Raw genomic sequence first — 27245 nt, 5'->3', positions numbered from 1 at the left:
GCCCTATAGTTGTAGCCCCTCAATCTGGGCCCAAATGTTGGAAAGAGTGCTTCTATCTACCTGTTCCATTGTCTTACAATTTTAAATTGTACTAATGTTAATGTACATGGTTTGATGAAGAGGTTCTGAAAATGACAGAAAAAGTCAAAGGGAAACTTTGCCTTGCCATGTTGAGTAGATGTACTCTAATTTCAAACAAAGTCTCAAAATAAGAAGCAATTGTGTGTTTTTCTGTCATTGGAAATACGAAAAGAAATTTGAATGATATATTTGATAATTTATTATGCAACTTCATTTATTTTTGGTCAAAAATGCTTTAAACTGAAGACATTGCTGAAATAGCTTTGACATCTTTATAATTGAACCTATTTTCTTCAATCAGTTTTCTACATTATGATTTAGAAATAAATGCATGTTAATATGAAGCTTATTGGATAGATCTTGTTGGAATAGTCCCAATTGTTTGGAGTTTTGACATCAGTGTGCTGATTTAGTAAATGGTGAGGTATCTATGAGAGGAATACAGTTAAACTAAAAATTTCAAATGGATGTTCATATAACAAACCCAGGTCATAACACAATCCTTGCTGTATACTGACAGTGGCTTCAACAAGCTGTGTTTTTGCAAAATTAAATATAGTGACTGACATTTTTGGTAAATTTGGGGGTTGGTTTGCTTGATCTGAATCAGCATAGTCTCAGATTTTACGGTACAGAAGGAGGCTATTCGGCCCATCGAGTCTGCACCATCCCTTGTAAAGGGCACCGTACTTAAGCCCCACCTCCACCCCAATCCCCGTAACCCAAGCTAATTTATTGGACACTAAACCTGGAATTTAGCCTGGCCAATCCACCCAACCTGCATATCTTTGGACATTTGGACAGTTCTTGGTTTCAAACCCTTGCTCATAGAGGGCAGTGCTTTAGTTTTTTTTAAAAATGGCACGTTAACACAACTGTTAATTGTGGGGCAGCACGGTGGCCTTGTGGATAGCACAATTGCTTCACAGCTCCAGGGTCCCAGGTTCGATTCTGGCTTGGGTCACTGTCTGTGCGGAGTCTGCACATCCTCCCCGTGTGTGCGTGGGTTTCCTCCGGGTGCTCCGGTTTCCTCCCACAGTCCAAAGATGTGCGGGTTAGGTGGATTGGCCATGATAAATTGCCCATAGTGTCCAAAATTGCCCTTAGTGTTGGGTGGGGTTGCTGGGTTATGGAGATAGGGTGGAGGTGTTGACCTTGGGTGGGGTGCTCTTTCCAAGAGCCGGTGCAGACTCGATGGGCTGAATGGCCTCCTTCTGCACTGTAAATTCTATGAACTGTTAACCTGCCGATTAAGCTTTAGACATATTTAAGTAATTTCCCTTTGGTGTGTAGAATAAGGAATAGATGAGTTTTTGGTGTAACCTTTGTGGCTGGCTCTTTTAGGAAGAACCAGATTTCCGTTTTGAGTGATCCCTTCCTCAGACACATTGAAATGTACTGCGGCATTAATGTGTTTGTTTTCTTCCCGGCTCTGCTCCAAGGGAGCTGCAGGCTATGTAGGTCAAGGGGATATTGTGACTTTTGTGTGGAAAAAAAGTTTTCTTAACAAACTTGTAATTTAGATATATTGCATTTTCTTCTTATTTTTGGAGTTTTACTCTTGTACTGATTAATCATTGGGAAAGTGATTGTATGTCAGAGTTGTAATGCATTGCAATTTCAGTAGGGCCAACAAAGAAAGATAATATTGTTAACAGTATAATGGATTGTCTGTTGAAAAGTCAAAGAGCTGGTTTTTTACTGTTAGCCAGAATGTTTTTGGATTCTGATTGCTTGGTGTATATTGTTTCGCAGAAATAAATATTAAATACTGTGATCAGTACTGCATCAACACAAGCTTTTTGAAAATAATTTTTAAAGGGCATTGATTGTTACCTGCTTGAAGGCAAGTGTGGATGATGGGCCAGGGCAGATTTGGGCTTGGCTACAATACCTACTGTGGTCGGATAAACTGCCAACACTTGGTGTCTGGGGTTCCGTGGGAAGAGTAGACGCTTGGATGAGAGCCAGAGAGCTGTCGGGACTTATGGAACTGGTGCCCCTGCATACTTTGGGAAAGGAGAATGACGAATAGCTGTGATTAACTTAATTTTAAATTGATTGTGGTCAGCTTAATTTTAAATTGATTTTGGTCATTTTTATTCTTTGGGAGCACAACCATAATGGCATTGAATCTTTGTACTGATTCACTATCATATCTCAATAAGAATTCTTAAATGACAGATGTGTGTCATAATTAGCTTTTCGATTGTGCAATATATTAGATTATTTGGAGAAAGAAAGATGCCAGATGAGAATTAGGTTTTTCTCTATCAGTTTGATTTTGTTTGTTTTTAACCTTTTCACGTTTATATAAAGTAGTGTCAAGTTAAAACAATTAAACAATTCTGATTTTTGAGCCATTTCACATTTTCATCGTTTTTTAAAACTTTCACAATCAGTCCGAGGAAAGTTTGTTTCCAAGCTCTCTTTTTTTTGGCATTAAATTTATTTAGGGCTTCTCTACATCAGTTTTTAAATACTTCTATTTCTTTATGCAGTATTACTGAATTTATGTGGACATGTAGAAAACGTTGAGAGGATCAAGGATTTTAAGAAATGTACTATACATTAATTTTTTGTTTTTGCTCCAGATATTTTTGTTCTGTTCAGTGATCCTGGAGCCCTCCTGTGGATGACCCTCCACACTCTTTCATCAAACCTGCCTTCTGCTGACCAGTATGGGCTGTGAAATGCTTTGGGCAGTGCTGAGGTTCTTGAGGTGCTAGATGAGCCAGTGGACGGCACAGTAGCACAGTGGTTAGCATTATTTCACATATTACAGGCATTAGAAATGATTGGTTGAAGGAATAGTTGCCAAGTTTGCTGATAACACCAAGATAGATAGGATGGTAAGTTGTGAATAGGACATGGGAGGCTGCGCAAAGATGGAGATAGGTTAAATGAATGAGCAAAGATCTAGCAAAAGGAGTAAATGTAGGAAAATGTGAAATTGTCCATTTGGTAGGAAAAATAAAGAAGTAGTCTGTAATGGAAATGGTGAGAAGTTACAGAGCTCTGGAAGGTGCAGTGTGATCTGGGTGTCTTAGTGCATTAATCACAAAAGGCTAGTATACAGATACAGCAAGTAATTAGGAAAGTTAATAGAATGTTATTTATTGTGAGGGGAATTGAATACAAAAGTAGGGAGGCTATGCGTCAGTCATACAGGGCACTAGTGAGACCACATTTGGAGTACTGTGTATGGTATTGGTCACCTTATTTAAGGAAAAATGTAAATGCATTAAAAAGCAGTTCAGTGAAGGTTTACCAGACTGGGTGGGTTGCTTTGTGAGGAAAGGTTGGACAGGCTTGGCTTATATCCGCTGGAGTGTAGAAGAATAAGAGGCAACTTGATTAAAACATAGGATCCTGCAGGTTATTGTTGGGGTGCCTGTGGGAGAATCTAGAACATGGGGTCGTAGTTTAAAAATAAGAGTTGCCCATTTAATATGGAGATGAGATGACATTTTTTTCACTGAGATTTGAGTCTTCCTGAAAAGGTTGTGAACTTTGAATATTTTTGAGACAGAGGTGAATAGATTCTTGGTAAGCGAGGGGGTGAAAGGTTATCGGGACTAGGCGGAGTGCAGATTTGAGGGTATTATCATATCAGCCTTGATATTAATTGGTAGAGCAGGCTTGAGGGGTTGAATGGTCTCTACTGCTCCTTGTTCGTAAGTTCATAGGATCCTTGATCTTCTTAATAGAGCAGAAAGTGTGAATATAAGGAAGTTAGGCTAAACTTTCATCAATCACTAGTTTGGCCCCATCTAGAGTATTGTATTTAGTTCTGGGCACCGCACTTTAGGAAGGATGTCAAGTGCAGAAGAGATGAGATTTGCTAGAGTTCTACCAGGGATGTGGGACTTTACTAACGTGTAGAGACTAGAGAAAGTTAGAGAGGCCAAGGCGGTAATATAGCAGAGATGCTTAGAAACCGGTATTCTGATGCAGTGAACAATTTGTTTTTGAGACAGCAGGGTCAATGACCAGAGGACATGATTTAAGGTAATAGACGAGAGAAAGGCGAGATGAGAAATTATTTTACACATCTTTCAGAGGGTAGGTGCAGACTCAATGGCCCAAATGGGCTCCTTCTGTACTGTTGGAGTTCTATGGTTCCATATGTGATTTTCTGGCAATCTCGGTCTTCGACGTCCTTCATCAATTTTCACTGCATTGTGTATTAGAGTATTGTGTTGCCAACTTTGAGCCAGATTAATAGTTTTCTGCAGTAGAAATAGCTGAAAGCAATCAGTGTATAATTCCAGAGTAAATGTTGATAAATGTCAGTAAAGAACGGTTTTGTTTCAAGATGTTTTGTGGTTTTATTTGCGTGCATAGAAATCTCTGCACGTTGTGTTGAAAAATTGAGTTGTTTATCATTTTCCTTTTCCAGAATGCTTCAGAACAACCAGTTGAAAACAGTGCCAAGTGAAGCCCTAAAAGGACTGTCGACGCTACAGTCACTGTAAGTATTACTTTGCAGCACCATTTTAGCTATTTTTCTCACCTACTGGAGCACTCTTGAAATTATTCCAGAATCATTCTTTCATGGTGTTCAAAGAAATCTATTGTTTGGTAGCTTCTGTAATAGATTGTCTTTCATCTTGACAGGTAGGTCCTGTCCATTTTGTTTTTTTTTATTAATTTATTTCCAATCTGCTGCTTTTGCTTATTTTTGTAGACTTCATTCTTACAATTTTATTTATTAAAATTCATGAATAAGTACCACGTGGAGTGCAGACTGTTATTCACAGAAAATAACCTACACACTTGCACGCTATAATGCTGCTAGCCTCGTACATTTGGGAGGTACTAGCTAAGTTGTACTAAGTATATCTCATGACTTGTGGGCTACCTGTAAGGAAGCCAGATAATGTTGTTAGCATGTATTCATACAAATTCTTCATTACTTCTTATTACACTTGTAGTTTTTGCCCCAATTTGTAAAACCTAAAAATTGCTAGCCTTTTTCGTAGTTTATATATTTGAACACTCTTTTAGGGCATTAGGTATTTGAACTGCCAGATATCTCTATACTGCCACATGTTTTAGTAACTTGTTGTCTTATCCCATTCCTCCTTTCCCTCCCAAACCTACCTGCACATCAAATTGTATCTGTCATATGTCATCCTAAAGTCTTTAATGTTTGCTGAACTTTGATGTCCGGAAATTTTAAGATCCTGTTCCTAGTTACCTGTGTACCCCGAGAACAAAAGTGGACTGAGAGCTAGCCCCTTGGTGGACAGCCCTTCTCAACGTGACACCCATTTAATCCAATACAAAAGCAAAATACTGATCATTCGTGTGCAATGATTCTAGCCTGTGTTGCAAATGTGAGGTTTTATAAGATTGTGTTCTGGGACTGTGCCTTTAATTTCGGGTAAAATAGAGGAATTAAGGGTGGGGTCATGTGACCTGTTTTCAGTTCTGCTGACAGCAAGCCTGATGGTTTGCTTGTTAAAGGTTAAAGGGGTGGAGAGCAGATTGTTTTACTATTACTAGGAAAAAGGTAAAGGGTTTTCACACCTGTAAACAATGACCAGAGCAGCTGTGCTGACAGCATGTAGACTGTTAGTATCTAAGTCCCAGGGGAGTTTTAGGAACATCAGGTTGTGTAAACCGTTCTACATTAAACTGTTCATTTAATTACAAGATAAAATGAAATTGGACGTCCTGGGATTCTGGAGGACAGTGAATTAGTATTTCTTGGACACAAGGCTGATATGATTCACGTTGCCAAGGCGATGGGCTTTGAGAGGGGAAGAGTCCACTGTAAGATCGGTTACAGTTTTCCTAAAAGCAATACCACGCAAACACGTGGACAGAGTCAATCTGCAAGAATCTGAGAGAGAGAAAGAGAGTGAGATAAAGATAGCAAGTCCCTGGTTCACAACACAAAATGCAGATGGGAGCTCGCACTCTGATTGAAGGTCTGAAGGTTTAACCAAAGCTGGAAGATTTGCCTAACTTTGGTTAGAGAGACATCCAAGGTAATCCACACAATTTGTAAGAGGGCTACACCATGGTAGTGAGTTCGGAGATATGGAGTTAACTGGCTGGAAAAAGAGCTTAGAATCACTTTGGACTGTACCAGGGTCATAATAAAGTATAACCAGAGAGGTTGCTTTAGTTTGTGTGTTACCGTAAAAGTCTTAAAACAACCTTGTCATGTGATCATTTTAGCAAATCTCTGAAACTTTGTAATTCTTTTTTTAAAGTTATCAGTCTCTATAGGGATTGTAATAGGTCTGTTTCAAGCCTTGTTTGTGGTGATTCCCATTGCTGGTGATAGAAAACCAAGCCCCTCTGCATCCGAGTTTCAACTCTAGCTTTACAACCATTCTATCCCTGCTCCAGCTTGCACTTCTGAGTACTTCTCTGCTGCTGTCCTATCCATGTCCCTTTTACCTTTCCGACTATTGTACTCTTAACCCTGGGCTAGTGGTGCCCTTTAAGCTACATATAATCATTATTTCTCTTTAATGGGGAGTGATATCTATGAATAATATTGTGGGGATCTGATAATACATTTCAAATAACTTTCACTGAAATGGCTATTGTAAAATAAGTGAACAGGTTATTTTAATACCAAATTAACACAAATTTAATACCAAATTGTACAAATGGACTAATTTTGTATTATACTTTTGAGCTATTTGTACAAGGATGTAAAGTGCGCAATTACTCTCCAAAGCATTGCATTCAAATATGCGCCCGTCACAGTTGGCCTTTTACCAATCTTTTGGAGGGTTCAAATTAATTAATGTTCTGTAGTTTGAATTCCTATTACAAGATGAATCAACCTTGGATCAATGGTAGCAGTTGACCCTGAGTTTTTAAAACTACTTTCATGGCATGTGAGCATTGCTGGCGAACACTGTATCCAGCTTGTATCCGCTGGAGTTGAGACGAGTTAGAGGTAACTTAATTGAAACTTTTAAGATCCTGAGGATCTTTTTTTTTTCCTATTTGTTTTATAAGTTTAGAGTACCCAATTATATTTTTTCCAATTTCAGGGGCAATTTAGCATGGCCAATCCACCTAACCTGCACATCTTTGGGTTGTGGGGGCGAAACCCACGCAGACATGGGGAGAATGTGCAAACTCCACGCGGACAGTGACCCAGGGCCGGGATTCGAACCCGGGTCCTCGGTGTCGTAGTCCCAGTGCTAACCACTGCGCCACATGCCCCTAAGATCCTGAGGATCTTGACGCGGTGGATGTGGAGAGGATGTTTCCCCTTGTGGGAGGAGCTAGAGCTATCTGTTTAAAAATAAGGGGTTGCCTGCTTAACACAGATGAGGCAAAAAGTTTTTTTCTGAGTGTTTGGAACTCTCTTCTTGAGGCGATGGAAGCAGAGTCTTTGAATATTATAAGTCAGAAGTGGATAGATTCTTGGTAAGCAAGGGGGTGATAGGTTATTGGGGGAAGGTGGGATGCTGATTTGAGGTTACTATCCGATCAGCCTTGATCTTATTAAATGGTGTAGCAGACCCAAGGGGCCGAATGGCCTACTCCTGTTCTTCGTTCGTATGTCCATTTGTTGTCCAGTCTTAACTGCCCTTGAGGGTGGTGGTGAGCTGCTGCCTTGAATTGCCACAGTCCCATCTATTTAAAGTACATCTACCATTGAGGAGTTCCTCAATGACCTCGTGACAGTCAAAGAACAGTGACACTGTTCCAAATTGGGCTGATGTGTGGCTCTGAGTGAACCTTGCAGAAGGTGGTGTTCCCACCCAGCTGCTGCCCATGTCTTTCCAGGTGCTAGAGTTTACAGGTTGGAAGGTTCTGTCAGACGAGGATTGGTGAGTTGCTGCAGTGCATCCTGCATATGGTATCTACTGCAGGCTCAAAGGACCAAACACCCTATTTCTGCCCCCAAGACCTGCGTGTGGTGGTGGGACTGACTGTTTAAGGTGGTGGATGGGGTGCAAATCATGCAGGATTCTTTGTCCTGGATGGTATCAAGCTTGAGTTGGAGTTACAATCATCGAGGCAAGTGGAGAGTATTCCATCACGCTCATTACCTGTGCCCCTTAGATACTGGGCAAGCTTTGGGGAGTTACTTCTCACATAATACCCAGTTTCTGGCCGTCTCTTGCAGCCCCAGTATTTACATGGCTGGTCCAGTTCAGTTTCTGTTGAATAGTAACCCCCCCCCCGATCTCCTTTGCAGGACGTTGAGAGTTTCAGCAGTAGTAATGCTGTTGAATGTCCAGGGAAGGTGGTTAGATTCTGTCTTATTGGAGATGTTCATTGGCTGACAAATGTGTCGCATGAATGAGCCCAAAGGTTGTGAGTTCAAGTCCCACTCCAGTGACTTAATCACATAATTACTGACATATCAGTGCCATTTGGGGAAGGCACTGTCTTACAGATGCGATATCTGCCTCCAGTGGATGTAAAAGGTACCACTATTCTCCCTGATATCCTGACAACATTTGGTCCTCAACCAACAACCCTTAAATAGATTATCCAGTCTTCTCATTGCTAAACGCAAAAAATAGGAGTAAGAGTATGCATTTGGTCCCTCGCGCAGGCTTCACCCTTCAGTAAGATTATGGCTGATCTAACTGTGGCTTTAACTCCGCATTCCGGCATGCCTCCAATAACCTTTGATTCCCCAAACTCTGTCTTAACTCCGCTTTGAACACATTCAAAGACCATGGCCCAGCCTCCACTGCTCTGTAGAGTAGTGAATCACAAAGGTTACCAGCCCTTTGAGAGAAGAAATTCCTCCTTATCTCCATCTTAAATGGGAGGCATTTTTTAAAAACTGCATCTGGTTCTAGACTCTCCTGCAAGAGGAAGCATATTTTCAGCACCTACCTTGTCAACCCCAGTATTTTTCAATAAGGTCACCTCACACTCGACTCAACTCAGCTGAGTGTAGGCCCACCTGCTCGACCTTTCCTGATATTGCTGTATGCGGAACATTGCTGCATGCAAATTGGGTGTTTCATATCCAACATTTCTGTAGAGACTACACTTCCAAAGTGTCTGCGAAGCTCCTTAAGCAACCTGAGATAAGAACAGTGACAGATAAATGCTCATGTGCTGCATCTACTGATCTGGGTGACCCAGATGGTACAGTGCTGTTGAATACTTTGTGATCTTGATCCTTTCCTAAATTAGTCCATGAATCCAGGTGAAACGAGAGAGGATTTTTGTCCAATCAGTTGTTGCAAAGTCATCAGTATGATCAATTCGAGCGATTTCTGTTCTGGTTTGACAGGACCTTCTTCCAAAAAACACACTTTCTAATTTGCAGCCTGTATCAGGACTCTGGTGGTGATCATATTTGGAATCTGATCACAAGGGACAGCCTACATTTAACTTCATGACCAATGTGCATTACGGCAGCAGTCTAGGGAGGGAAGAGTTTGAGTATGGCAAATTTTTTTTTTTTTTTTTTTTTCAAACTTCGCCAGCATTGAGTAATTACAGCTACCAATGTGTTATGCAATCTGATTCAGCATTTGCAAAGCATGCATGTTATTTTAAAAAACAAAAAACACTTGTTTGATCCCAAAAGAATTTGTCGCATTGAGACAGGCTTTCCACAACAAATGTTGTTAAACATCCAGATTTCAATTTTTATGGAAAGACTGTAGGAGTTACATAAGTACCCAGTAATAGTGGTGGAAATTAGAAGTCTGTTTTGAACTGATCAGCTGTTTCTTGATATTGAATGCTCATAACAGCAGGGTATGAAGTAATTATTTTTAATTATGTATAAGTTCATGAGTGGTTAGCGTATTTTGGGTGTGTTTATAAATATGGTCAGCATGGTTACATCTGTTCCCTGACGTCAACTATCATTTCAGTGCATGGGGACTCGAGCCTTACTGGAAGCTGTTGCGCTACAACTTCTTCGCTTAAAAGTTGGGAATTTCTTCCCAAGGTGGCAATTTATTTATGTCACATTACATTTTCTGTTAACTGCAGTTAAGTGGTGATTGTCTTTTCAAGGGAAACACAGAAGAGTAATGGTCACATGATCTGTTTCCCTTAAAGGGCCAATCACCACAAGTTAGAAAAGCAGTATGAAGAGTCCCAATAAGGAGATCCTATAATTTCAGCCTTAATTTTGACTGTTACTCCAAATAATCTTTTAAAAAGCTAATCCTGTAATAATTGAGGGGCAGGTGGTGGCATGGTGATATTGCCGCTGGATTGGTAACCCATAGACCCAGGGGGATGCTCTGGGGATCCGTATTCAAAACCAATTTGAATATTGAATTAGAACTAAATTTTAAAAACCTGTAATTAAAAGTCTAATGGTGACCATTGTGGATTATCATAAAAACCCATTTGGTTCACTGATGCCTTTTAGGGAATGAAATCTGCAATTCTTACCCAATCTGACGGTGACTCCAGATACACAGTAATGTGGTTGACTCTTTAGTTGCCCTCTGAAAAGGCCTAACAAACTGCTAAGAAGAATAGCACTGTGGTCAATTTGGGGTGGGCAGTAAATGCTGGCCCACATCCCATAAATATTTTTTTAATTGAACACTTTCTCATCACTTCCACATTCTTTCTATTTGCTCTCCTTCCCCCTCTCCATCTGTGGCATGGAATAGACTTTGATTGCAAATTAAGCCACATATATGAAGTTGTCTGCTTGTTTTCATGTTATTCATTAACGTAGTTGGTATAACGTTTTATGTGCTATCTATAAGACAGCATAAATTACACAAAGTGCTGCATTGACATCTAGAAGGGGAGGCGGTGGCATAGTGGTATTGTCCAGAGACCCAGAGTATGCTGGGGTCCCAGGTTCAAATCCCACCACCGCAGATGGTGAAATTTGAATTCAATAAAAGAAATCTGGAATTAAAAGTAGAGTGATGACAATGAAACCGTTGTCAGTTGTCGTAAAAACCCATCTGGTTCACTCATGCCGTTTAGGGAAGGAACTCTGCCATCCTTACTTGGTCTGGCCTATATGTGACTCCAGGCCCACAGCAATGTGGTTGACTCTTAACTGCCCCTCAAGGGCAATTAGGGATGGGCTATAAATGCCAGCCATTTATTGCCGGCATCCAATGAATGAATTTAAAAAAAGAATCATTGGCCGCTTAAGTTTGTAAGAGTTTACGACCTACGTTCAGATCGAATTTTGTTGTAAAGGAAGGCACAAGGCGGCTGTTACAAAGATTAGCTGCTTGGAGAAAAATGTGTGACGACAAAGATTGTTGGGCTAAAATATTGATTGATTGCACTCTAGAAACTTGTACTGGCAAAGAGTCCTTGTAATTGCTTCAGGAAATTGCCAATAGCAAGGATATTAATTGATCTCAGCTGCCTAGTTTTAATTTAGGCAAGTGAATGACATTTCCATTACATGAACATTTTTCATGATCTGAAAATAGTTTAAAGTTGCGTCAATGCACACTGAAACTGGGAGGTATGAGAGAGGCTCTAATAGGTAGTCTCTCACTTGAGTCTGCAGTAATGCTCCTGCCAAGTACAAGATGTGGGTGGTCCACTGGGCAGCTGGGAACTTTTAAAGGATGGTATGGAAACATTTAGATGTTATGAGAAGTATCCCTTCTTCTGCTATAAACTTGTAACATTAAAATTAACTGCTTGGAGACCCAAGCCTAGTGCATGCATTCCACCGCAGATTCATTTTTCAATAGGTGCAGCAGGCATTGTAACTACTGGCTGTACAACTCACTATATACAAGTAATGTGAAACTATGAATCTGTGGTAAGAGTCTGCTGCGTTCTGTTCCTATTAGGGGGTAGAAGAAGAGAGAAAAGCTCTATTTTATTGCATCACATGGTTTAATGCTGCCTTATGGTGACTTTAATAGTTAACGGTCAAGTGTGGACAGCAGAAGTGAAATATTTAGTGTTGGCTAATTAATGTATTTTTTGCAGTCGCTAGCTAGCAGAAAAGAAGTGGATGCATGCTAATAGTGACATGGCACAACAGGAATAGCACATCTTTGTTTAACAGCAATATAGTATCCATTTTTAGGACTCAAAAATCTCCCAATAGAATTTTAATCCCATCATTCGGTGTATGGAAGATAATTGGCTTGCTGTAAAAACCTGCTCCATGATCTTTTGTAAGTCACCTGCAAAATATGACCAAAAGTGTACTTCTGCAGTGGGTTCCTGATTAAACTGTTTTGCAGCTCCCGTGAAGTTTCACTAAATTCTGTTGGATAGTTTAGATAGTGTGGCAAACAATTTGCGCAGCTGAAGTCTTAAATCAAAGACAGCTGTTTATTTGGATCTCTTCCTTACCTGAATAAGCGCACTGAATAATTAATTTAAAACTCAAGACACATTGTTTTGAACACACTGAATCTTAAATTCTTAATTTTCTTGGTTACCCTTCATTTTGATTCTGTTAATCAATATTTGTTATGTGTTACATTACCCAGGTAATAAATTTGCTAAAAATGATAAAGGTCTACTCACCAATTTAGGACGAAGAAATCATTTTTGATGAACCCTGATTATATTCTCGTTCTGATGAAAGGCCATTCACCTGAAATGTTAACTCTTTCTCCCCAGATGCTGCCAAATCTGCTAAGTGTAACCAGCATTTTCTGTTTTTACTTCAGATTTGCATTAGTATTTTACTTCTGTATAATCCAGTTTAGCTTTGTGCCCTTGATGACCATTCTTAGAATTCATCTTCTCCCAAGTTTTTGCTAATTTCTCTTAATATCTAATTCTGTGGCTTATGTTCATTTTCTTTCTCGTTCTGTGAACTGCCAAGATTCCAGTTTGTCAGGGGTGCACTAGTGCTACAATAAATACCGTTACCAGTATGCTGATCATGTAGAGATCTTTGGAATATAGAATAATTGAGAAAACTGTTCTTCAGAAGACACCAAAGGGTAGGGAACAGTCAAAAAAACAGAGTACAGTCCACTTACTTCAGTGTTACAAAGATTCACAACCCTTTGGGTGAAGAAGTTCCTCCTACACTCCGTCCTAAATCTACCTCCCCTTATTTTGAGGCTATGCCCCCTAGTTCCGCTTTCCCCGACCAGTGGAAACAACCTGCCCGCATCTATCCTATTCCCTTCATAATTTTATATGTCTCAATAAGATCCCCCCGCATCCTTCTAAACTCCAATGAGTACAGTCCCAGTCTACTCAACCTCTCGTCATAATCTAATCCCCTCAACTCTGGGATCAACCTAGTGAATCTCCTCTGCACTCCCTCCAGTGCCAATATGTCCTTTCTCAGGTAAGGAGACCAAAACTGAACACAATACTCCAGATGCGGCCTCACCAATACCCTATACAATTGCAGCATAACCTCACTAGTCTTGAACTCCATCCCTCTAGCAATGAAAGACAAAACTCGATTAGCCTTCTTAATCACCCGTTGCACCTGCACACCAACTTTTTGCGACTCGTGCACCAGCACACCCAGGTCCCTCTGCACAGCAGCATGTTTTAACATCTTACCGTTTAAATAATAATCCATTCTGCTGTTATTCCTCTCAAAATGGATAGCCTCACACTTGGCAACATTGAATTCCATCTGCCAGACCCTAGCCCATTCACCTAACCTATCCAAATCCTTCTGCAGACTTCCGATATCCCCTGCACTTTTTGCTTTACCACTCATCTTAGTGTCGTCTGCAAACTTTGACACATTGCACTTGGTCCCCAACTCCAAATCGTCTATGTAAATTGTGAACAACTACAGGCCCAACACTGATCCTTGAGGGACCCCATTAGTTGCAGGTTGCCAACCAGAGAAACACCCATTTATCCCCACTCTCTGCTTTCTGTTAGTTAACCAATCCTCTACCCATGCTACCACTTTACCTTCAATGCCATGCATCTTTAGTTTATGCAGCAACCTGTTGTGTGGCACCTTGTCAAAAGCTTTCTGGAAATCCAGATATACCACATCCATTGGCTCCCCATTATCTACTGTACTGGTAACGTCCTCAAAAAATTCTACCAAATTAGTCAGACACGACCTACCCTTTGTGAACCCATGCTGCGTCTGCCCAATGGGACAATTTCCCTCCAGGTGCCCCGCTATTTCCTCCTCAATGATAGATTCCAGCATTTTCCCTACAACCGAAGTTAAGCTTACCGGCCTATAATTACCCGCTTTCTGCCAACCTCCTTTTTTAAACAGTGATGTCACGTTTGCTACTTTCCAATCCTCTGGGACCACCCCAGAGTCCAGTGAATTTTGATAAATTATCACTAGTGCGTTTACAATTTCCCTAGCCATCTCTTTTAACACTATGGGATGCATCCCATCAGGGCCAGGAGACTTGTCTACCTTTAGCCCCATTAGCTTGCCCAATACTGCCTCCTTAGTGATTACAATCATCTCAAGGTCCTCACCTATCATAATCTTTATTTCCATCAGTCACTGGCATGTTATTTTAGTCCTCCACTGTGAAGACTGACCCAAAAAACCTGTTCAGCTCCTCGGCCATTTCCCCGTCTCCTATTATTAAATCTCCCTTCTCATCTTCCAAAGGACCAATATTTACCTTAGCCACTCTTTTTTGTCTTATATATTTGTAGAAGCTTTTACTATCTGCTTTTATGTTCTGAGCCAGTTTACTTTCATAGTCTACCTTACTCTTCTTTATGGCTTTTTTAGTAGCTTTCTGTTGTCCCCTAAAGACTTCCCAGTCCTCTAGTCTCCCACTAATTTTTGCCACTTTGTATGTTTTTTCCTTCAATTTGATACTCTCCCTCACCTCCTTAGATATCCACGGTCGATTTTTCCCCTTTCTACCGTCTTTCTTTTTTGTCGGTATGAACCTTTTCTGAACACTGAAAGATCGCTCGGAAGGTTCTCCACTGTTCCTCAACTGCTTCACCATGAAGTCTTTGCTCCCAGTCTACCTTAGCTAGTTCTTCTCTCATCCCATTGTAATCGCCTTTGTTTAAGCACAAAACACTAGTGTTTGATTTTACCTTGTCATCCTCCAACTGTATTTTAAATTCCACCATATTGTGGTCGCTCCTTCCAAGAGGATCCCGAACTATGAGATCATTAATCAATCCTGCCTCATTACACAGGACCAGATCTAGGACCGCTTGTTCCCTTGTAGGTTCCATTACATACTGTTCCAGGAAATTATCCCGGGCACATTCTATAAACTCCTCCTCAAGGCTGCCTTTACCAGCCTGGTTAAACCAATCGATATGCAGATTAGAACCATTGTAGGACAGTGAGAAGAGGGTTGATGAATGAGTGAGAATTAGTTAGGGTTAGGATATGGACAACAATGAATAAACTGAAGTTTTGAAGAGTGGAAGACTGCCAGCAAACTGGAAAGTTGAGCCTGGAGGTGACAAACGCATGGATAAGGATTTCAGTGACGAGTGTGCAATGTGGAGGTGAAAGTCAGCTGTCTTTGTAGTGGAGAAGCTAGGGGCTGGCAAACATGGCTTGTCACTCCTTGATCTAGTTTTGCCATTAATCTTGAATAGTTACCGGGTTTGGTGGGGGGGATGGTGGCTCGAGGACATTGACAACGACGTTACATTCACCAGTGTTGAAATGTAAGCTTAGGCTCTCCATGCATTTCTCCATTTCCACTTGGTCATATTGTCATTCGCCTTTGCCCCCTTAGTTCTCACTCGATTTAGGATGCGGAAGTGTTTTTGTTCAACGTCAGTGTCTGGAAGGAATTGTTGTGAAAGAAACAAGTTCTCCCAGGTCATTGGCATTTCCTGCTATTTAGATACTCTGGGAATTTCCATTGCAATATTTTGGGGTAAAAGGTTTTCAGTGCAAAAACTATGTCAGCCACTTGGATCAAGCATGTCCGTGCAGTGTGTCCAGGGGTAACCTGTTTCATAATGTCAGCCGTGGTGCAGTTGACAGCATCCTTGCCTTTGAATCTCAAGGTTCCAGGTTCACGTCCCAGGCCAAGACTGAAACTTCAGTGCAGAACTGAGGGAGCCCTGCATTGTCAGAGGTGCTGTATTTTGGATAAGGCAATAAACTAAGGCCCCCATCTGCCTGTTTAGGTGGATTAAATGATTCCATTGCACTACTTCGTGGTCTGACCAATTTTTATCCCTCAATCAACATCACACAAGAAACAAATCCTGATCACATTGCTGTTTGTGGGCATTTGCTGTTTGTGGGCATTTGCTGTGTGCAAATTGGCAGTTGTGTTTCCTCCATTGCCACAGTGACTGACTATATTTCAAAAGTAATTAATTTACTAGAAGCACTTTGAGTCATCCAGTGATTGTAAAAGGGCCTTTTATAGACATTTCTTTGGCCTTTTTTTCTCACTAGTGGTGCAATCCCCAAAAGGTAGTGTGCAGTCTGTATTAAGGCCACTGCTCCAACAGGATTGATTCATTTTGGTTTCAATTTTGTCTGCAGGCTGAAATGTCACCAATGCAGTGTACAATATTCTGCAATTGAGTAAAGCGCTCCCAAGGCTGGTTACTCTGAATGGTTTGGGTCCAACTCCCAATTTGAGTTTTACACTTTTTTTTACAGTTCCTAGAATTAATCTTTTATAGGTTCTTGATGTGCTCATTGAATGTTAGTTTTCGGCTTAATGTAACCTCAATCAGCATTGTATACTTAGGCTCGATGTTTGTACAGTCTGGTATTTATTTAGAGTCCTTGTTTGACCAAATGATATTTCAGGTGGAAGATACAAGCTTGTGTCTTGCAAGGTTGGCATTCAGGGATGTTTTATTCTCCACATTTGCACTTGAAGTCAGTTTGGATGTGCTGAATGTCTTTGTCTTACCGATTGGGTAGCAATGTAGTGATCATCTGCATAGGTAAATCTTTACCTGATGGGGAATTCTGATTAGTTGCTTTTGTGGGCATTGATAAGTAGGGGAGCTTGCACTGTGCCTTGGGGGATGTCCATTCCTTCGAGTATCTCGCTGATTTACCTGACCATCCTTTTCAACAAAGAAACATTGATTCTGGAGCAGGGAGATCAACTGTACCTTGTGTGTAAACTCTTTGGCCTGTTTAATTTGAAGTGCACAGTACTTCATACTATCATAAGTAACTGAGAAATCAACAAGCACGGCCCTTGTAATTTTGTCATCAGCCAGCTGCCCATCCTCTGATGACACTGTTCTATCCATTGTCATCTGCTGAAGTGGAATTGGAAGCACAGTTTAGGATCAAATAGAATTCGGACAGTGCCAAGGAGGGAGGTGAGAGTCGAGAGATTGGCTTCTGGTTTTCTCATGTTTAGCGAGAAGAACTTGTTCATCCAAGACTGGATATCATGCATGCTCTTGTAGCACAGAGCTAGTGGAGGAATGAAACAGAGTGGTGAAGATTTAGAGCTGGTTATTTTGTGAACGTTAACCCCATGCCTGTGAAGGCTATCACCACATGGCTGTCTGTAGATGAGAGGGAGGGAAATGTACAAGGGCCAGAAGAGAAGCCATTGGTTGATATCCTCTGGCCACAATCAGATAGGTAGGAATAGATTAAGTAAGGGCAGTCTCATTAGCTGGACAGTTAAAATGTAATGGTAAATGATGTAATTGACTATTAGAAGCTACAAAGAAGATACGGCGAGTTAGGAGGTTTTGCATGATGCCATGTCAGGTAAATTACACGGGAGTTGTGGACCAGGAAGAAAAAGGAAAAATTTGACACTAAATATCCCTGTACGCATACCTTTTTCTCTCTTCCAACCCCCCCCCCCCCCCCCCCCGCCCCCAACCTTTGCCCCCAGACCCAGTTGCAAGTACAGACCAGGCCTCAATTTGACATTGTATCTGAAAGGCAGCACGTCCAACAGTGCAGTTCTCCCTTAGTACTGAAAGGGGACTCTAACCTAGCCAGACAGGAGACTCTCTCTGCCTGAAAGGGGGACTCTCTCTCTCTCTCTCTCTCTCTGAAAGGGGACTCTCTCTCTCTGTGCCTGACAGGGGATATCTCTGCCTGACAGGGGACTCTCTCTGCCTGACAGGGGACTCTCTCTGCCTGACAGGGGACTCTCTCTGCCTGACAGGGGACTCTCTCTGCCTGACAGGGAACTCTCTCTGCCTGACAGGGGACTCTCTCTGCCTGACAGGGGACTCTCTCTGCCTGACAGGGGACTCTCTCTGCCTGACAGGGGACTCTCTCTGCCTGACAGGGGACTCTCTCTGCCTGACAGGGGACTCTCTCTGCCTGACAGGGGACTCTCTCTGCCTGACAGGGGACTCTCTCTGCCTGACAGGGGACTCTCTCTGCCTGACAGGGGACTCTCTCTGCCTGACAGGGGACTCTCTCTGCCTGACAGGGGACTCTCTCTGCCTGACAGGGGACTCTCTCTGCCTGACAGGGGACTCTCTCTGCCTGACAGGGGACTCTCTCTGCCTGACAGGGGACTCTCTCTGCCTGACAGGGGACTCTCTCTGCCTGACAGGGGACTCTCTCTGCCTGACAGGGGACTCTCTCTGCCTGACAGGGGACTCTCTCTGCCTGACAGGGGACTCTCTCTGCCTGACAGGGGACTCTCTCTGCCTGACAGGGGACTCTCTCTGCCTGACAGGGGACTCTCTCTGCCTGACAGGGGACTCTCTCTGCCTGACAAGGGACTCTCTCTGCCTGAAAGGGGGCTCTCTCTCTGTCTCTGAAAGGGGACTCTCTCTCTCTCTCTCTGAAAGGGGACTCTCTCTCTCTCTCTCTCTGAAAGGGGACTCTCACTCTCTCTCTGCCTGACAGGGGACTCTCTCTGCCTGACTGGGGACTCTCTCTGCCTGACTGGGGACTCTCTCTGCCTGACTGGGGACTCTCTCTGCCTGACTGGGGACACTCTCTGCCTGACTGGGGACACTCTCTGCCTGACTGGGTGCTCTCTCTCTGCCTGACGGGGTGCTCTCTCTCTGCCTGACGGGGTGCTCTCTCTCTGCCTGACGGGGTGCTCTCTCTCTGCCTGACGGGGTGCTCTCTCTCTGCCTGACAGGGGGGCTCTCTCTCTGCCTGACGGGGGGCTCTCTCTCTGCCTGACGGGGGGCTCTCTCTCTGCCTGACGGGGGGGCTCTCTCTCTGCCTGACGGGGGGCTCTCTCTCTGCCTGACGGGGGGCTCTCTCTCTGCCTGACGGGGGGCTCTCTCTCTGCCTGACGGGGGGCTCTCTCTCTGCCTGACGGGGGGCTCTCTCTCTGCCTGACGGGGGGCTCTCTCTCTGCCTGACGGGGGGCTCTCTCTCTGCCTGACGGGGGGCTCTCTCTCTGCCTGACGGGGGGCTCTCTCTCTGCCTGACGGGGGGGCTCTCTCTCTGCCTGACGGGGGGCTCTCTCTCTGCCTGACGGGGGGCTCTCTCTCTCTCGCTCTCTCGCTCTCGCTCTCTCTCTCTGTGCCTGACGGGGGGCTCTCTCTCTTGCTCTCTCTCTCTCTCTCTCTCTGTGCCTGACGGGGGGCTCTCTCGCTCGCTCGCTCTCTCGCTCTCTCTCTCTCTGTGCCTGACGGGGGGCTCTCTCTCTCACTCTCTCTCGCTCTCTCTCGCTCTCTCTCGCTCTCTCTCGCTCTCTCTCGCTCTCTCTCGCTCTCTCTCGCTCTCTCTCGCTCTCTCTCGCTCTCTCTCGCTCTCTCTCGCTCTCTCTCTCTGTGCCTGACGGGGGGCTCTCTCTCTCGCTCGCTCGCTCTCTCTCTCTCTCTCTCTCTCTCTCTCTCTCTGTGCCTGACGGGGCACTCTCGCTCTCTCTGTGCCTGACGGGGCACTCTCGCTCTCTCTCTCTCTCTCTCTCTCTCTCTCTGCCTGACGGGGCACTCTCGCTCTCTCTCTCTCTCTCTCTGTGCCTGACGGGGCTCTCTCTCTCTCTCTCTCTCTGCCTGACAGGGAACTCTCTTTCTCTTTGCCTGAAGGGGCACTCTCCCTCTCTCTCTCTGAAAGAGGACTCTCTCTCTCTCTCTGTCTCTGAAAGGGGACTCTCTCTCTCTCCCTCCCTCCCTGAAAGGGGACTCTCTCTCTGTGTGCCTCAAAGGGGACTCTCTCTCTCCCTCTCTCTGTCTCTGCCTGAAAGGGGACTCTCTCTCTCTCTCTCTCTGAAAGGGGACTCTCTCTCTCTCTCTCTCTCTCTGAAAGGGGACCCTCTCGCTCTCTCTCTCTCTGCCTGAAAGGGGACTCTCTCTCTCTCGCCCCCTGAAAGGGGACTCTCTCTCTCTCTCTCTCTGACTGAAAGGGACTCTCCCTCTCTCTCCCTGAAAGGGGACTCTCTCTCTCCCTCTCTCTGTCTCTGCCTGAAAGGGGACTCTCTCTCTCTCTCTCTCTCTGAAAGGGGACTCTCTCTCTCTCTCTCTCTCTCTCTCTCTGAAAGGGGACCCTCTCGCTCTCTCTCTCTCTGCCTGAAAGGGGACTCTCTCTCTCTCGCCCCCTGAAAGGGGACTCTCTCTCTCTCTCTGACTGAAAGGGACTCTCCCTCTCTCTCCCTGAAAGGGGACTCTCTCTCTCCCTCCCTGAAAGTGGACTCTCTCTCTCTCTCTCTCTCTCTCTGAAAGGGGTCTCTGTCTCTCTCTCTGCCTGAAAGGGGACTCTGTCTCTTTCTCTCTCTCTCTCTCTCTGAAAGGGGACTCTCTCTCCCTCTCTCTCTCTCTCTCTCTCTCTCTGAAAGGGGACTCTCTCTCTCTCTCTCTCTGAGACGATCTCTCTCTCTCTGAAAGGGGACGCTCTCTCTCTCTCTCTCTCTCTGTCTCTGAAAGAGGACTCTCTCTCTGTCTCTGAAAGGGGACTCTCTCTCTCTCTCTCTCTCTCCCCCTCCCTGAAAGGGGACTCTCTCTCTGCCTGAAAGGGGACTCTCTCTCTCTCTGTGCCTCAAAGTGGACTCTCTCTCTCCCTCTCTCTGTCTCTGCCTGAAAGGGGACTCTCTCTCTCTCTCTCTCTCTCTCTGAAAGGGGACTCTCTCTCTCTCTCTCTCTCTCTGAAAGGGGACTCTCTCTCTCTCTCTCTCTGAAAGGCGTCTCTCTCTCTCTCTCTCTGAAAGGGGACTCTCTCTCTCTCTCTCTCTCTCTCTCTGAAAAGGGACTCTCTCTCTCTCTCTGAGACGATCTCTCTCTCTCTGAAAGGGGACGCTCTCTCTCTCTCTGTCTCTGAAAGGGGACTCTCTCTCTGTCTCTGAAAGGGGACTCTCTCTCTCTCTCCCTCCCTGAAAGGGGACTCTCTCTGTGCCTGAAAGGGGACTCTCTCTCTCTCTGTGCCTCAAAGGGGACTCGCTCTCTCCCTCTCTCTGTCTCTGCCTGAAAGGGGACTATCTCTCTCTCTCCCTGAAAGGGGACTCCCTCTCTCTCACTCCCTCTCTGTCTCTGAAAGAGGACTGTCTCTCTGTCTCTGAAAGGGGACTCTCTCTCTCTCTCTCTCCCTCCCTGAAAGGGGACTCTCTCTCTGCCTGAAAGGGGACTCTCTCTCTCTCTGTGCCTCAAAGTGGACTCTCTCTCTCCCTCTCTCTGTCTCTGCCTGAAAGGGGACTCTCTCTCTCTCTCTCTGAAAGGGGACTCTCTCTCTCTCTCTCTCTCTGAAAGGGGACTCTCTCTCTCTCTCTCTCTCTCTCTCTGAAAGGCGTCTCTCTCTCTCTCTCTCTGAAAGGGGACTCTCTCTCTCTCTCTCTCTCTCTCTGAAAGGGGACTCTCTCTCTCTCTCTCTCTCTCTCTGAAAAGGGACTCTCTCTCTCTCTGAGACGATCTCTCTCTCTCTGAAAGGGGACGCTCTCTCTCTCTCTGTCTCTGAAAGGGGACTCTCTCTCTGTCTCTGAAAGGGGACTCTCTCTCTCTCTCCCTCCCTGAAAGGGGACTTTCTCTGTGCCTGAAAGGGGACTCTCTCTCTCTCTCTGTGCCTCAAAGGGGACTCGCTCTCTCCCTCTCTCTGTCTCTGCCTGAAAGGGGACTATCTCTCTCTCTCCCTGAAAGGGGACTCCCTCTCTCTCACTCTCTCTCTCTCTGAAAGGGGACTCACTCTCTCGCCCCCTGAAAGGGGACTCTCTCTCTCTCCCTCTGAAAGGGGACTCTCTCTCTCTCTCTCTCTCTCTCCCTGAAAGAGGACTCTCTCTCTCCCTGAAAGGAGACTCTCCCTCTCTCTCCCTGAAAGGGGACTCGCTCTCTCCCTCTCTCTGTCTCCGCCTGAAAGGGGACTCTCTCTCTCTCTCTCTGAAAGGGGACTCTCTCTCTCTCCCTCTCTCTCTCTCTGAAAGGGGACGCTCTCTCTCTCTGAAAGGGGACTTGCACTCTCTCTCTCTCTCTCTCTCTGCTTGAAAGAGGACTCTCTCACTCTCTCTCTCTGAAAGGGGACTCTGTCTATCTCTCTCTGCCTGACAGGGGACTCTCGCTCTCTCTCTCTCTCTCTGCCTGAAAGAGGACTCTGTCTCTTTCTCTCTCTCTCCCTCTCTGAAAGGGGACTCTCTCCCTCTCTGAAAGGGGACTCTCTCTCTCTCTGTCTCTGAAAGGGGACTCTCTCTCTCTCTCTCTCTGAAAGGAGACGATCTCTCTCTCTCTCTCTCTGAAAGGGGACGCTCTCTCTCTCTCTCTCTCTCTCTCTCTCTCTATCCCTCAAAGGGGACTCTCTCTCTCCCTCTCTCTGAAAGGGGACCTTCTCTCTCTCTCCCTCCCTGAAAGGGAACACTCTCTCTCGCCCCCTGAAAGGGGACTCTCTCTCTCTCTCTCTTGCCCCCTGAAAGGGGACACACTCTCTCTCTCTCTCTCTCTCTCTCCCTCCCTCCCTGAAAGGGGACTCTGTCTCTCTCTCTCTCTCTCTCTCTGCCTGAATGGGAACTCTGTCTCTTTCTCTCTCTCTCTCTCTCTCTCTCTGCCTGACAGGGGACTCTCGCTCTCTCTGCCTGACAGGGGACTCTCTTTCTCTTTGCCTGAAGGGGGACTCTCCCTCTCTCTCTCTCTCTCATTCTCTCTGAAAGAGGACTCTCTCTCTCTCTCTCTCTCTGTCTCTGAAAGGGGACTCTCTCTCTCTCTCTCTCTCCCTGAAAGGGGACTCTCTGTCTCTGCCTGAAAGTGGACTCTCTCTCTCCCTCTCTCTCTGTCTGACAGGGGACTCTCTCTCTCTCTCTCTCTCTCTTTCTGCCTGACAGGGGACTCTCTCTCTCGCCCCCTGAAACGGGTCTGTCTCTCCCTCCCTCAAAGGGGACTCTCTCTCTCTCTCTCTCTCTCAAAGGGGGCTCTCTCTCTCTCAAAGGGGTCTCGCTCTCTCTCTCTCGCCCCCTGAAAGGGGTCTGCCTCTCTCTCCCTCAAAGGGGACTCTCTCTCTCTCTCCCTCTCTGCCTGAAAGGGGACTCTCTCTCTCTCTCTCTCTCTCTGCCTGAAAGGGGACACGCTCTCTCTCTCTCTCTCTCTCTCTCTCCCTCTCTCTCCCTCCCTGAAAGGGGACTCTCTCTCTCTCTCTCTCTTCCTGAAAGGGGTCGGTCTCTCTCTCTCTCTCTCTCCCTGAATGGGGACTCTCTCTCACTCTCTCTGAAAGGGGACTTTCTCTCTCTCCCTGAAAGGGGACTCTCTCGCCCTCTCTCTCTCTTTCTCTGAAAGGGGACTCTCTCTCTCTCCCTCTCTCTCCCTCCCTGAAAGGGGACTCTCTCTCTCTCTCTCTTCCTGAAAGGGGTCGGTCTCTCTCTCTCTCTCTCTCTCTCTCCCTGAAAGGGGACTCTCTCTCACTCTCTCTGAAAGGGGACTTTCTCTCTCTCCCTGAAAGGGGACTCTCTCGCCCTCTCTCTCTCTTTCTCTGAAAGGGGACTCTCTCTCTCTCTCTCTCTCTCTCTCTCTCCCTGAAAGGGGACTCTCTCTCTCTCTCTCCCTCTCTGAAAGGGGACTTTCTCTCTCTCCCTGAAAGGGGACTCTCTCTCCCTCACTCTTTCTCTGAAAGGGGACTCTCTCTCTCTCTCTTTCTCTGAAAGTGGACTCTCTCTCTCTCACTCACTTCCTGAAGGGGGACTCTCTCTCTCTCTCTCTCTGCCTGAATGGGGACTCTCTCTCTCTCTCTCTCTGCCTGAATGGGGACTCCCCCTCTCTCTCTCTCTCTCTCTCCCCTGAAAGGGGACTCTCTCTCCCTCTCTCTCTCTCTGAAAGGGGACTCTCTCTCTCTCACTCCCTGAAGGGGGACTCTCTCTCTCTCTTTCTCTCTGCCTGAAAGGGGACTCTCTCACTCTCTCTCTGAAAGGGGACTCTCTCTCTCTCTCTCTCTCTCTCTGAAAGTGGACTCTCTCTCTCCCTCTCTCTCTCTCTCTCTCTCTCTCTTCCTGAAAGGGGACTCTCTCTCTCTCTCTCTCCCTCTGCCTGAAAGGGGACTCTCTCTCTCTCTCTCTCTCTCACTCACTTCCTGAAGGGGGACTCTCTCTCTCTCTCTCTCTCTGCCTGAATGGGGACTCTCTCTCTCTCCCCTGAAAGGGGACTCTCTCTCCCTCTCTCTCTCTCTGAAAGGGGACTCTCTCTCTCTCACTCCCTGAAGGGGGACTCTCTCTCTCTCTCTCTCTCTGCCTGAAAGGGGACTCTCTCACTCTCTCTCTGAAAGGGGACTCTCTCGCTCCCTCTCTCTCTCTCTCTCTGAAAGGGGACTCCCTCTCTCTCTCCCTGAAAGGGGACTCTCTCTCCCTCCCTCTCTCTTTCTCTGAAAGGGGACTCCCTCTCTCTCCCTGAAAGGGGACTATCTCTCCCTCCCTCTCTCTTTCTCTGAAAGGGGACTCCCTCTCTCTTCCTGAAAGGGGACTCTCTCTCTCTCTCTCCCTCTGCCTGAAAGGGGACTCTCTCTCTCTCTCTCTCTCACCCTGAAAGGGGACTCTCTCTCTCTCTCTCTCCCTGAAAGTTGACTCTCTCTCTCTCTCTCTCTCCCTGAAAGGGGGCTCTCTCCCTCTCTCTCTCTCTCTCTGAAAGGGGACTCCCTCTCTCTCCCTGAAAGGGGACTATCTCTCCCTCCCTCTCTCTCTCCCTGAAAGGGAACTCTCTCTCTCTCTGAAAGGGGACTCTCTCTCTCCCTGAAAGGGGACTCTCTCTCCCTCCCTCTCTCTTTCTCTGAAAGGGGACTCTCTCTCTCTCTCTCTCCCTGAAAGGGGACTCTCTCTCTCTTTCTATCCCTGAAAGGGGACTCTCTCTCTCTCTCTCTCTCCCTGAAAGTTGACTCTCTCTCTCTCTGAAAGGGGACTCTCTCTCTCCCTGAAAGGGGACTCTCTCTCCCTCTCTCACTCACTCCCTGAAGGGGGACTCTCTCTCTCTCTCTCTCTCTCACTCAGTCCCAGAAGGGGGGACTCTCTCTCTCTCTGCCTGAATGGGGACTCTCTCTCTCTCTCTCCCCTGAAAGGGGACTCTCTCTCTCTCTCCCCTGAAAGGGGACTCTCTCTCCCTCTCTCTCTCTTTCTCTGAAAGGGTACTCTCTCTCTCCCTCTCTCTCCCTCCCTGAAAGGGGACTCTCTCTCTCTCTCTCTCTCTTCCTGAAAGGGGTCGGTCTCTCTCTCTCTCTCTCTCTCTCTCCCTGAAAGGGGACTCTCTCTCACTCTCTCTGAAAGGGGACTTTCTCTCTCTCCCTGAAAGGGGACTCTCTCGCCCTCTCTCTCTCTTTCTCTGAAAGGGGACTCTCTCTCTCTCTCTCTCTCCCTGAAAGGGGACTCTCTCTCTCTCTCCCTCTCTGAAAGGGGACTTTCTCTCTCTCCCTGAAAGGGGACTCTCTCTCCCTCACTCTTTCTCTGAAAGGGGACTCTCTCTCTCTCTCTCTTTCTCTGAAAGTGGACTCTCTCTCTCTCACTCACTTCCTGAAGGGGGACTCTCTCTCTCTCTCTCTCTCTGCCTGAATGGGGACTCTCTCTCTCTCTCTCTCTCTGCCTGAATGGGGACTCCCTCTCTCTCTCTCTCTCTCTCTCTCCCCTGAAAGGGGACTCTCTCTCTCTCTCTCTCTCTGCCTGAAAGGGGACTCTCTCACTCTCTCTCTGAAAGGGGACTCTCTCTCTCTCTCTCTCTGAAAGGGGACTCTCTCTCTCCCTCTCTCTCTCTCTCTCTCTTCCTGAAAGGGGACTCTCTCTCTCTCTCCCTCTGCCTGAAAGGGGACTCTCTCTCTCTCTCACTCACTTCCTGAAGGGGGACTCTCTCTCTCTCTCTCTCTCTGCCTGAATGGGGACTCTCTCTCTCTCTCTCTCTGCCTGAATAGGGACTCTCTCTCCCTCTCTCTCTCTCTGAAAGGGGACTCTCTCTCTCTCACTCCCTGAAGGGGGACTCTCTCTCTCTCTCTCTCTCTGCCTGAAAGGGGACTCTCTCACTCTCTCTCTGAAAGGGGACCCTCTCGCTCCCTCTCTCTCTCTCTCTCTCTGAAAGGGGACTCCCTCTCTCTCTCCCTGAAAGGGGACTCTCTCTCCCTCCCTCTCTCTTTCTCTGAAAGGGGACTCCCTCTCTCTCCCTGAAAGGGGACTATCTCTCCCTCCCTCTCTCTTTCTCTGAAAGGGGACTCCCTCTCTCTTCCTGAAAGGGGACTCTCTCTCTCTCTCTCTCCCTCTGCCTGAAAGGGGACTCTCTCTCTCTCTCTCTCTCTCTCTCTCACCCTGAAAGGGGACTCTCTCTCTCTCTCTCTCTCCCTGAAAGTTGACTCTCTCTCTCTCTCTCCCTGAAAGGGGGCTCTCTCCCTCTCTCTCTCTCTCTCTCTGAAAGGGGACTCCCTCTCTCTCCCTGAAAGGGGACTATCTCTCCCTCCCTCTCTCTCTCCCTGAAAGGGGACTCTCTCTCTCTCTCTCCCTGAAAGTTGACTCTCTCTCTCTCTGAAAGGGGACTCTCTCTCTCCCTGAAAGGGGACTCTCTCTCCCTCCCTCTCTCTTTCTCTGAAAGGGGACTCTCTCTCTCTCTCTCCCTGAAAGGGGACTCTCTCTCTCTTTCTATCCCTGAAAGGGGACTCTCTCTCTCTCTCTCTCCCTGAAAGTTGACTCTCTCTCTCTCTGAAAGGGGACTCTCTCTCTCCCTGAAAGGGGACTCTCTCTCCCTCTCTCACTCACTCCCTGAAGGGGGACTCTCTCTCTCTCTCTCTCTCTCTCACTCAGTCCCAGAAGGGGGACTCTCTCTCTCTCTGCCTGAATGGGGACTCTCTCTCTCTCTCTCTCTCCCCTGAAAGGGGACTCTCTCTCTCTCTCCCCTGAAAGGGGACTCTCTCTCCCTCTCTCTCTCTTTCTCTGAAAGGGGACTCTCTCTCTCTCTCTCTCTCTCACACACTCCCACTCCCTGAAGGGGGACTCTCTCTCTCTCTCTCT

General features: G+C 46.1%; 1 protein-coding gene across 3 annotated transcripts in view; it reads left to right on the top strand.

The window, feature by feature from the left end:
• lgr4 (leucine-rich repeat containing G protein-coupled receptor 4) overlaps positions 1-27245 on the top strand; it is a 139709-nt gene that overhangs the window by 69474 nt on the left and 42990 nt on the right. For all 3 annotated transcript variants that reach the window (XM_072466646.1, XM_072466647.1, XM_072466645.1), the window contains exon 4: positions 4484-4555. In XM_072466646.1, the coding sequence (XP_072322747.1) occupies positions 4484-4555 (72 nt within the window). The remainder of the gene's footprint in view (positions 1-4483; positions 4556-27245) is intronic.

The sequence above is a fragment of the Scyliorhinus torazame genome, chromosome 10 (assembly GCF_047496885.1).
Source record: "Scyliorhinus torazame isolate Kashiwa2021f chromosome 10, sScyTor2.1, whole genome shotgun sequence".
In the NCBI taxonomy this organism is placed as follows: domain Eukaryota; kingdom Metazoa; phylum Chordata; class Chondrichthyes; order Carcharhiniformes; family Scyliorhinidae; genus Scyliorhinus; species Scyliorhinus torazame.
The sequence above is the reverse complement of the archived record's forward strand: the minus strand, read 5'-3'. Positions and strand labels throughout refer to the sequence as shown.